A 12,161-nucleotide genomic window follows, 5' to 3' on the forward strand; every position below is an offset into this window, starting at 1 on the left:
CCTTTCTATTACTACATTCTACTTATGTTACGTTATGTTAATACATACTATAATACTATACTTGTTTGACAGATAATTAGATAGATAGATAGATAGATAGATAGATAAAAACAACCAATACTAGCTACAGTATTGAAGAATTATCACTTTCTGTAGTGTATCCAGAGAACTATTTGAGACAGGAGTAGTGACAGAACATATGTTAATATAGTGCTTCCTAACTCAATGACTTTCAGTTGTGCAGAATGATATTCTGAGAATTATGGCGCAAGGACATCTGGAGCCGCCAGGCTGGGAAAGGCAGGGGTTGGTGCATTAAAACTTCCATACAGTCATGTTACTGACAGAGTATGACAGCAAGGCAAAATATTAACTGAACATAGGAGGGTGTGTGATACAAATATAAAGTTCTAAAGGCACATAGAGAGAGTCAATATGGACAGTGATTTTAAAAACTAGGCTAAGAAGAAAGTCACAGGTTCAAGTCAGGGGTGAAATTTATTCATTCTATCTATCTATCTATCTATCTATCTATCTATCTATCTATCTATCTATCTATCTGACTTACCTACCTACCTACCTACCTACCTACCAGTGAAGGGCTACAAAAAATTTTACTACCACACTGTGGGCGTGGCTTATGCAGGACACCCTGCATTTTCTTTCAACATCTTTCAGTGAAAATTGGATGCTCTGGGATGGAGCTCCATTTTCACTACCGCACTGTGTTCCCCCCATCTGGGCAGTAGCCCACCCCTGCTACCTACCTACCTATCCATCCCCCCTGGAGATTCACACTGCCCATGTTCGGGGGTTTTTAGAATGGGTTTTAGAGTAGTTAATTATATTAATTGAATTTTATTAATTTATATTGTATACTGTTTTCTATGATGTGTTGTGAGCTGCCCCCGAGCCCGCGGAGAGGGACAGCACACAAATCCAATAAACAAACAAACAAACAAATAAATAAATAAGTACATAAACAAACAAACAAACAACTTGGATAGTCATCAACAATGAAATGGAATTTAAAAAAATACAATGACTGAGAGTCAAACCAAGATGACTAGAAATGTATTATTTAGACAGATGAATAGATGAATAATGACAAAATGAAAATGGCTCACAAAGTAACAGATAAAGGAAAAGGAAGGTAAAATCTGACCAGTCATTAACAGGAAAGTTATGACATTTTCCTGTATTCTTCTAATTAAATTTAGAAATAAATAAAAATGGAATTTGATAAGAAAAAGGGTGAACGGTAGCCACTAAAGATAATCTACCCACATATTTAATTTTGTTAAGGATAAGAATGTACTATATACTGTAAGACATAGCACTGAATTATGTACTGTACTTCTGCTCACAATTCCAGATGATGAGCACTGCTTGGTGTTTGATCCAACTATCATATATATTACATATATTGTCAAAGATAAATTAACTTACTTAACCCGCTCTGGGTAAAAGAGAGCCATGTTCCACACTGTGACACCACCCCAATCATGACCAATGAATGTCGCCTGAACGATGCTCTAGAAAGAAAAAAAAAGGATAGGTTCAGTGTTCATGTCTTCCCAGAAGCACTCTTTCTTTCTTTCTTTCTTTCTTTCTTTCTTTCTTTCTCTTTCTTTCCCTTCCTTCCTTTTTCTTTATTTTCTTCTTTCTTCCCTCCCTTCCTTCACTCTTTCTCTCCTCCTTCCCCTCCCTTCTTTTCTTTTCATATTATTTATTTATTTGATTTGATTTGTATGTCGCCCCTCTCTGTAGACTCGGGGTGGCTAACAACAGTAGTAAACAGCATATAACGAATCTAATGTTTAAAATAATTAAAAACCCTTACTTAAAATCAAACATACACACAACATACCATGCATAAATTGTATAGGCCTAGGGGGGAAAGGGTAGTTCAGTTTCCCGAAGCCTGACGACAGAGGTGGGTTTTAAGGAGCTTACAAAAGGAAAGGAGGGTGGGGGCAATTCTGATCTCCAGGGGGAGCTGTTTCCAGAGGGTCGGGGCTGCCACAGAGAAGGCTCTTCCCCTGGGTCCCGCCAGACGATATTGTTTAGTTGACGGGACCCGGAGAAGATCGACTTTGTGGGACCTAACCGGTCGCTGGGATTCGTGTGGCATCTAAAAAAATATAGGTATGATGTAAGCAGCTGAAGCCCATTTATTTATTTATTGGAAAGATGCCCAGCACCCCGTCCCCCAAATGATAAAGCTAAGCAATATGACATTCAAATTCCTTAATGATAAACATTTTTTAAATTTCATTTTCATATTTTTAAATAGGATTTCTTGGCTGGCCAGGTACAAAATGACAGTCTGTTTATGGGAGGACTGACTACAATAGGATCTTCACATATGGGCACAGGCCACCAAAGCTTGAGCACACAGATAATTTACTGTGCCCAGGATTGCAAGTTGTAAATACCAGCAGCAGCTGGTTTGTATTAATTGTGATTAATACCTTATAGCTTAAAATTTTCAAAATCCTGTTTCCCTTTGTAGGAGGATGACTTTCTTGCCTCTCTCCTTTGTACCAATATTTTATTATGATCTTTCGTCCCCTGAAGCTGGAACTGGAGGAACTTTTGAGGACATCACAGCAATTTAACTAATGATTTCAGCCAGACAAAAAGTGTGTCATCCCTCTCATAAAGGGGGAATTAACATTACTTTGGTGCTACATTTCAATGGAAAAGGGAGGACAAAGTATAAAGCTCCAGCTACTATTTCACTTCAAGGGGGGAAAAAATGCATTTTTAGATTGAGGTTACTAAATAGGATGCCTTCAAACATTGGTTCAGTCACTTAACGTAATGGAAGCAGCCTGCCAAAATTACTTTGAAAAAGAAGAAATGGGAGGGGGGGGGGAATCTAAACTTCACTTGAAAGTCAATTTTTTGCTTTTAAGCACCATCTGTTTGTACAAGATACGGCCTGATGCTCAGCTATTCTTCCTCCAATCTCTTTCCTTGCTTATTGCAAAAGGAGATGCGTCAAAATTCCACAAAGTTCATTACTTGCTCAATAAAGAGTTTTCTTTAGAGAACTTTTTAGAGAACGAGGAAGAGCCAAAAAGTTAAACTCAGCATCTGCCCAGTGTAGGGAGGAGAAACCATCCTATGGAGAAAGTTCATTTCAGCCACATCCTAGAAACAACAGACCAATAGCTTCCTGGCAAATCCATGGTCTTCTAAATCCAAGTCTTCTCCAAACCTCTCCATCCTTATGTATTCCTCTTCCCCATTTGGAAATCCAGCAATACAGGGTGCCTGTTTCCTGTAGAATCCATGACATTATCTCATTCCAAGATTGTGCCCACGAAGATTGCCTTGGTGAAAAGCTCTCAAATTTTTACTAAGTCTGCACTTCCATTTCTACTAGTATTTTCTCATCATTCCTATCACCATTTCCTTCCACTTAGGACTGTGTGACTGTAACTTGTTGCTTGTATCCTAAGATTTTTTTTATTAATACTGTTTCTTCATTGCTTATTTGACCCCTATGACAATCATTTAGTGTTGTACCACAGGATTCTTGACAAATGTATATTTTGTTTTATGTACGCTGAGAGCATGTGCACCAAGACAAATTCCTTGTGTGTCCAATCACACTTGGCCAATAAAGAATTCTATTCTATTCTACATAGAAACATAGAAGTCTGACGGCAGAAAAAGACCTCATGATCCATCTAGTCTGCCCTTATACTATTTTCTGTATTTTATCTTAGGATGGATATATGTTTATCCCAGGCATGTTTAAATTCAGTTACTGTGGATTTACCAACCACGTCTGCTGGAAGTTTGTTCCAAGGATCTACTACTCTTTCAGTAAAATAATATTTTCTCATGTTGCTTTTGATCTTTCCCCCAACTAACTTCAGATTGTGTCCCCTTGTTCTTGTGTTCACTTTCCTATTAAAAACACTTCCCCCCTGGACCTTATTTAACCCTTTAACATATTTAAATGTTTCGATCATGTCCCCCCTTTTCCTTCTGTCCTTCAGACTACAGTATACAGATTGACTTCATTAAGTCTTTCCTGATACGTTTTATGCTTAAGACCTTCCACCATTCTTATAGCCCGTCTTTGGACTCGTTCAATTTTGTCAATATCTTTTTGTAGGTGATATCTCCAGAACTGAACACAGTATTCCAAATGTGGTCTCACCAGCACTCTATATAGCGGGATCATAATCTCCCTCTTCCTGCTTGTTATACCTCTAGCTATGCAGCCAAGCATCCTACTTGCTTTCCCTACCGCCTGACTGCACTGTTCACCCATTTTGAGACTTTCAGAAATCACTACCCCTAAATCCTTCTCTTCTGAAGTTTTTGCTAACACAGAACTGCCAATTCAATACTCAGATTGAGGATTCCTTTTCCCCAAGTGCATTATTTTACATTTGCAAACATTAAACTATAGTTTCCATTGCTTTGACCATTCATCTAGTAAAGCCAAATCATTTACCATATTACAGACGCCTCCAGGAATATCAACCCTATTGCACACTTTAGAGCAGAGGTCCTCAAACATGGCCACTTGAAGACTTGTGGACTTCAACTCCCAGAATTCTCCAGCCAGCATAGCTGGCTGGAGAATTCTGGGAATTGAAGTCTACAAGTCTTCAAGTGGCCAAGTTTGGGGACCCCTGCTTTAGAGTCATCGGCAAATAGGCAAACCTTCCCTACCAAACCTTCCCCTATGTCACTCACAAACATATTAAAAAGAATAGGACCGAAAATATAGGTGAAACTCAAAAATTAGAACATCGTGCAAACGGTCATTTATTTCAGTAATGTAACTTGAAAGGTGAAAATTAATATACTGTATATCCGGTATTGTTCTCTGTACAATCCTTTTTTTATTGATCACATGGAATATTCTAATTTTCTGAGATGGGAGATTTGGGGGTTTTATGAGTTGTACCCCATAATCCTCACAATTACGACAAATCACGGCTTGAACTCTCTTGCCTTGCATGTTATGAATATCTCTCATATATCAAGTTTCACCTTTAAGTTACATTACTGAAATAAATGAACATTTGCATGATATTCTAATTTTTCAAGTTTCACCTGTAGTTTGTCCATCTTCTAGGCCTGGCTGGCTCACTGGGACCTAGGATGGAGGGAGATCGTTCAAATCAATGCACTGCCAGATCCTAACAGCTTGAGATCTCAACAACTGAATTTGGAGATTCTATATGCAAAGCGTGTTATAGGCCATGGTATCTTCCTCTCTACTTGAGAGCTGTCAGGAATGTTTTATGTCTACAAGTGGGGGAAGCTAGACCTGGTCTTTCATAAAGCTCTGAAGACCTATCTTTGCCGGTGGGCATGGGGGCCATGAGCGACGAGAATGTCTCCAACTGATGTTGTGAATGATTGACTTGGATGAATGTGGATGACTGAGCATGGGTTCTTTAGTATTTTTGCTAATTTTGTATGTTTCTTTTTTAAATAATTAGATTTCTACACATACATAACTTACAAACGTAATTAGCTCCATGACCAGGTTCTTAAGTAGAAAGGTTTGTAAGAAGCAGCAGTTTTTCCCATAGGAATCAATGTAAAAGCAAATAATGCATGTGATTGGGGAAACCACAGGGAGGGTAGAGGCCCTGTTTAATAATAATAATAATAATAATAATAATAATAATAATAATAATAATAATTTATTAGATTTGTATGCCGCCCCTCTCCGAAGACTCCTAGAGATTCCTAGAGAGGCCCCATGGAGGCTTCTCACTGCCTTTTCTGGCCCTGTTTCCTCCCAGGAGATTCCTAGAGAGGACCCACGGAGGCTTGTCCCCAACTTTTCCGGCCCTTTTTCCTCCCAGGAGATTCTTAGAGAGGCCCCACAGAGGCTTCTCTCTGCCTTTTCCGGTTACAGTTTTGGAGGCTCGGGTTTGTAAGTGGAAAATGGTTCTTGAGAAGAGGCAAAATAAATATTGAACACCCGCTTCTTATCTAGAAAAGTTCGTAAGTAGAGGCGTTCTTGGGTAGAGGTACCACTGTATATTGTTTGTATTACAATCCTGTACGCCGCTCTGAGTCGCTTCAAGAAGGGCGGCATAGAAGTCTAATTAATAAATTAATAAATAAATAAAAATAAGAATTTTTTAAAAAATCACTGCTATGAGAAATCAGCCCCCACCTTTGCTTTTAACAATACAAAGAGAGACATTAGCAGAGTTGCAGGCAAGAAACTGGGTTGGCTTTTTCAGCAATTTATAATTTGGCAGAGAAGGAAAAAGAGTAGAAAGTTGAAAAGATAGCAAAGCATTTCTACATACTGCAGCATTAGGAGGCTTGAAATAGTGTTTTTTTATAAAAGAGCCCCCACTTTTATTCTTTAAACTGTGAGGTAGAACAGATGTCCAACGCAACCTACATAGTGGAACTTTCTCACACAGCACAAAATTTACCACGGTGTCAATCTTACACTTTCCACCAGAGCTGTGAATGTTTTTTTTCCTCCTTCTGAGCTATTGCTCATGAAGAACTATACCCTAAACCAGGGGTCTGTAACATTGGCAACCTTAAGACTTGTGGACTTCAACTCCCAGAATTCCTCTGTCAACTTTGCTGGCTGAAGAATTCTGGGAGTTAAGTCCACAAGTCTTAAAGTTCCCAAGGTTGGAGACCCCTGCCCTAAACTAAGCTGAACTGTGCTATGGTTAATCAATATTTATGCCTTAATACAGTTGGTTACTCCTGAAGGCACTACTAAACACCACTACCACCTCCTCCTCCTCCTCCTAATCACTGCACTCCTTTGTGCTTTGTACAAATTGCATATCAGCAAATGAGATGATGCAAGCTTCTGTAGCAGCATTAAAAAAGGCAGCATAACAGCAGGAAGGGGTGGATGACAAGCAAAGCAGTCGGAAAATAAGTAAAATCCACTAGATCAGTGTTTCCCAACCTTTTTTGAGCCGTGGCACATTATTCACATTTTCAAAATCCTGGGGAACATTGAGGGGGGGGGGGGGGCGCAAAAAAGTTTGGACAAAAAAAATCTCTCTTTCTCCCTTTCGCTCTATTTCTCTCTCCCTCCCTCTTTCTCTCCCTCCCTCTTTCTCTCTCTCTCCATCCCTTTCTTTCTCCCTTCCTTCCTCTCTCTTTTGCTCTTTCTCTCTCCCTCCTTCCCCCCTCTTGCTGTCTTTCTTTCTTTCCTTTCTTTCTCTCTCTCATTCTGTCTCTCTTGCTATCTCTTTCTTTCTCTCTTCCTTCCTTCCTCTCTCTTTGGCTCTCTTTCTCTCTCCCTCCTTCCCCCCTCTTGCTGTCTCTTTCTTTCTCTCTCTCTCTCATTCTGTCTCTCTTGCTATCTCTTTCTCTCTCTTCCTTTCTTTCTCTCTCTTGTTCTCTCTCTTCCTTCTCTGCGGAGGCCGGCAAAGCTTTTCCGGGTAGGCTGGCTGGGGGATAGGGCGCGCGCGCGCGCGCACCCCCGACGTTCCAAAGAATCTTCTCCGACCTCTGCTGTGAGAAGGTTTTCTCCGAGCGCTTGCCGGAGGAGCTGGAGAAAGGGGCAGATCGAGCGGGCGGGCGGGCGTCAGTGGCGAGAAGCCAGGGGGGCGAGGGGAACGGAGGCACTGGGGGGTGGGGGTAGCCGCGGCGCCGGCCTCCGCACTTTCATCGCTCCCCACCCCAAACTCCAACGCCCAGCTCCTTGCGCGGCACTGGAAAAAGGGTGCTGCATTGCCGGCTTCTACCTGGTGCTGCCAGGGAATCTCCAGCTGGGCAGGGCTCTCCTTAAGCTCTCCTTTTTCCCTAGGAGCTTAGCGGCACACCTGGCTGTGTCTCGCGGCACACCGGTTGGGAAACGCTGCACTAGATCACAGATGTCAAACTGGATTTCTTTGAGGGCCAGGCAAGGGGGTGACAGGACAGATTACTTATTTATTTATTTATTGGACTTGTATGCTGCCCCGAGTCTATTCTATTCTACTTTATCGTTCTTGACAAACATATCTTTTCTTTTATGTACCCCGAGAGCATACGCACCAAGACAAATTCCTTGTATCCAATCACACTTGGCCAATAAAATTCTATTCTATTTCTATTCTATCTAGCAACCTTGAGGACGGTTCATAAGTCACGTTTTCCAAGACTGTCATAATTTTGAACTGTCTTTAAATTAATGGATACTAATCAAGGACTACCTGTACCACAGTTTAATATAGCGTTATTATGGAGACAGAAGAACAGGCAACCTAAATTGGGAACAGTTTTGTTACATGCAAAGGTTAAAAGGTTTGGCGTTTCTTACACTGTACCATATAAATCTACCAGTTGGAGGGGGGATGTACCAGTTGGAGGGGGAAGGACCGTTGAACTTACCTGAACGGTCTTCTCGATGCACTGCAAGGAGAGTCCAAGATGGGTAATTCTACAGTCTGATTGGTTGGGACTGAGTTTAATTTAAATATTAGGCAGGCACCGCCCCCTTAGCCCTCCAGTCTTAAAAGAAACGAAGGAGCAGTAAAGCTAACAAATTTATTGAAACATTCAAGGTAACTAGGAAAGATAATAATAACATACACAACCTTCCAACCGTAGCCCCGGTCCCGAATTTGGGCGGGTTTGGACTCTCCTTGCAGTGCATCGAGAAGACCGTTCAGGTAAGTTCAACGGTCCTTCTCCAATGCACTTGCAAGGAGAGTCCAAGATGGGATATACCCAAGATATAATCAAAGGGAGGGAGAAGTCTGGACCGGGGGCTCTGGAAAGGAACACACCCGCTGCAATACCCTCCTCCCAAAAGCTGCTTCCGCGGAAGCAAAGGAGTCAATCCGATAATGTCTGACAAATGTGGACGGAGCCGCCCAAGTGGCTGCCCTACAAATGTCTTCTAGCGAAGCCTGAGTTCTCCAAGCCGCTGTGGTGGCCGTACTGCGAGTAGAATGTCCAGTTATGCCCTGTGGTACAGGGGAACCCTTAGTCTTGTAAGCCTCTGCAATGCACTCAGGCAACCAGCGGCTAATGGTTTGAGAAGAGACTTTGGTGCCCAAGGACCTAGTTGCAAAGAACACAAACAAAGCCTCTGATGCCCTGAACTCTTGAGTCCTGCGGATATAAATTTTCAGGGCTCTTCTCACATCGAGCTTATGCCACCTCAGCTCTGAAGGATGAGTCCCATGGGCACAGAAGTCTGGTAGCACTATTTCCTGTGCCCTGTGAAAAGTAGAGTTGATTTTTGGAAGAAAGGCTGGGTCAAGTCTTAAGACCACTCTATCAGGGTGAAACCTGCACAGGTCCTCCCTGGTGGAGAAAGCTGCAATCTCAGAGACCCTCCTGGCAGATGTGATCGCCACCAAGAAGGCAGTCTTGACAGTCAACATTCTTAGTGGTACATGGCGAAACGGTTCGAATGGAGGACCAGTTAAAGCGTGTAACACCAAAGACAAATCCCAGGAAGGGAACCGATGTATCGTTGGTGGCCTGATGTTGGCGGCCCCTTTCAGGAAGTCCCTGATCCAAGGATGTCTGGTGAGGGGGCGGTAACTGTCTCCTCCTATTATCGTGGATAATGCGGCCACATGACGGCGCAAGGTGTTTGGTGCTAGTCCTTTTTCCAGGCCTGCCTGCAGAAAGCTTAAAACAATGAGAGGGGAGGCCTTCTGAAGTTCCACCTCTCGTTCCTCACAGAACTTACAAAAGGAGGCCCAAGTCGCTTGATAAATCCTACTTGTTGAGGGCCTGCGGGCAGCCTGAATCGTATCGATGACTGTGTCTGGCACATTTTGGCGTTTTAGATGTTCCCGCTCAATCGCCACATGGTCAGCTGCCACCACTGAGGCTCTGGATGTGATATCGAGCCCTGGAAAAGGGAGATCCGGTGGTCTGGGATTCGCCAGTGAGGCGACACTGACAGTTGCATCAGGTCTGCGAACCAAATGCGGCGAGGCCAGTATGGGGCCAGCAACAGCACTTCCGCTCTCTGCTCCAGAATCTTTCGCATTACCTTGGGAATGATGGAGATCGGTGGAAATGCATACCAAAGTCCCTGTGGCCACTGAAGTCGAAGAGCGTTCACCCCTTCCGCTCCTGGGGTCGGGAAGCGGGAGAAGAAGCGTGTGAGCTGAGAGTTGCTCTGAGTAGCAAACAGGTCTAGGACTGGTCTCCCAAACCTCTGAACAATGTCCAGAAAAACTTCGGGATCCAGCTGCCACTCCCCTGGGTCCAAGGTCTCCCGGCTCAGCCAGTCCGCGCACACATTCTCCACTCCCGAGATGTGCTCTGCCGACAGGGAAGCCAGATTGGCCTCCGCCCACCTGAGCAGGGAGTCCGACTCCCTCATCAGTCTCCGAGACCGTGTCCCCCCCTGTCTGTTGATGTGAGACCGGGTGGAGACATTGTCGGTCCGAACGAGGACATGGTGACCCCTGACCAAGTCTGCGAAACTGAGGAGGGCCAAGGAAACCGCCTTCAACTCCAGAAAATTGATGTTGACATCCCACAGGTCCGATGGTTCCCATAGGCCCTGGGCCAATTGTGAGTCAAGCTGGCGTCTGGCGTCACCGTAAGAAGGTATCGTTCTAGAAAAAGGGAACCCTTTGCCAGAGCTGGGGAAACCCACCACTGTAAGGATCTTCGAACCCTCGTGTCGAGATGCACCCGTTGGTGAGAGTGGCTGGACTTCTTCCTCTGGAATGGCAAGAGGAACCACTGGAGAGGACGTAGGTGATACCTGGCCCATGGAGTGATATCGATACATGAAACCAGCGTACCGAGCAGCTTGGATAGGAAGGAGAGTTTGGGGTATTGTTGAGATGCCAAGTCCCGAACGAGCCCCTTGATGTTGGACTGCCTCTCCTGGGACAGGGAAACAAGGCCCCTCCTGGAATCTATGATTGTTCCCAGGTGAGCAAGGTGTGTCGTGGGAGTTAAGTGGCTTTTGTCGAAATTGACCAAAAAGCCATGATCTTGGAGCGTCTGGATTGTTAGATGCAAGTCCTGATACGCAAGGTCTCTGGTCCTGGACAGAATCACGATGTCGTCTAAGTAGGCCATCAGGCGCACCGATTGATGCCTGAGACTGGCCGTGAGGACATCCAGCAGTTTCGTGAAAGTTCTTGGGGCTTATGAAAGCCCGAATGGCATGGCCCTGTACTGGAAATGGGCCCCAACCAGACTGAACCGCAGAAACTGTCTGTGAGGGGGAAAAATGGGGACATGGAGGTAGGCCTCCTTCAGGTCTATGGATGTCATATAGTCCCCCTGCCTGATAGCTGCCAGAATAGACTTGAGAGAATGCATTTTGAACCTTCTGTACTTGACATAAAGGTTCAATCTCCGAAGGTTCAGTATGAGACGGACCCCTCCCGATGACTTCGGGACCAGGAAGATTGCTGAGTAGAACCCCATACCCTGTTGGGGTAGAGGGACCTCCTCGATGGCCCCTATCTCCAATAGGTGAGACACCTCTTGGTATAGAAGCCTCTTCCTGTGAATGTCCAAGGGAGTGCGATAAGGAAGAAACCGGCAAGGTGGAGGGCGAATGAACTCAATCCTCAGACCTTCCGAAACTGTGGCAGCCGCCCAAATGTCCGAGGATGTGTTCTTCCAGATGTCTGAAAAATGTAGCAGCTTGCCGCCCAAGGGGATACCCACTGGAAAGTCATTTGGTCTTTCTAAATCCCCTGTTGGAGCCTCTGAAGGGGCGGTGGCCTTGAAAAGAACTGTTGCGATCAGACTGCGGGGTCCTGTTTGAACGAAAAGAACCCTGGCCAAAGGATCCTGGAAAGTAGGGCCTCGACCCTTAATTATTGGTCGAGGCGGAGTCAGTCCGAAAGGGCTGTCTCCGTTGATAGGGATTAAAGCGCCTCCCCTGCTTCTTGCTGGAGCTAGGCATTACCTTTTTCTTGTCCCTGTCTTCCACTAATACATCGTCTAAGACTTCCCCGAAAAATTTCTTGCCCTTGAACGGTGAAGAGGCAAGGGCCCATTTGGATTTTATGTCGGCCTGCCAATTCCGTAACCAAATGAGCCTGCGGGAAACGACCGACGACGCCATTGCCCGAGACGCGAACTTAGCCGCATTAACTGTGGCGTCTGCGGAAAATTCTGTGGCCACCAGCAGCTTGTTCAGGTCCTGGCGAAGCCTCGCATCTTGTGGATCGACTCTGGATTGGATCTCTTGTATC

At 44.4% G+C, this 12,161-nt stretch overlaps 1 protein-coding gene across 1 annotated transcript in view; it reads right to left on the minus strand.

The window, feature by feature from the left end:
- Positions 1-12,161, minus strand: part of EPHX2 (epoxide hydrolase 2) — a 96,813-nt gene that overhangs the window by 35,836 nt on the left and 48,816 nt on the right. Inside the window, exon 11 of the mRNA XM_070734897.1 lies at positions 1,450-1,535. Within this exon, the coding sequence (XP_070590998.1) occupies positions 1,450-1,535 (86 nt within the window). The remainder of the gene's footprint in view (positions 1-1,449; positions 1,536-12,161) is intronic.

The sequence above is a fragment of the Erythrolamprus reginae genome, chromosome 1 (genome assembly GCF_031021105.1).
Source record: "Erythrolamprus reginae isolate rEryReg1 chromosome 1, rEryReg1.hap1, whole genome shotgun sequence".
NCBI lineage: Eukaryota > Metazoa > Chordata > Lepidosauria > Squamata > Dipsadidae > Erythrolamprus > Erythrolamprus reginae.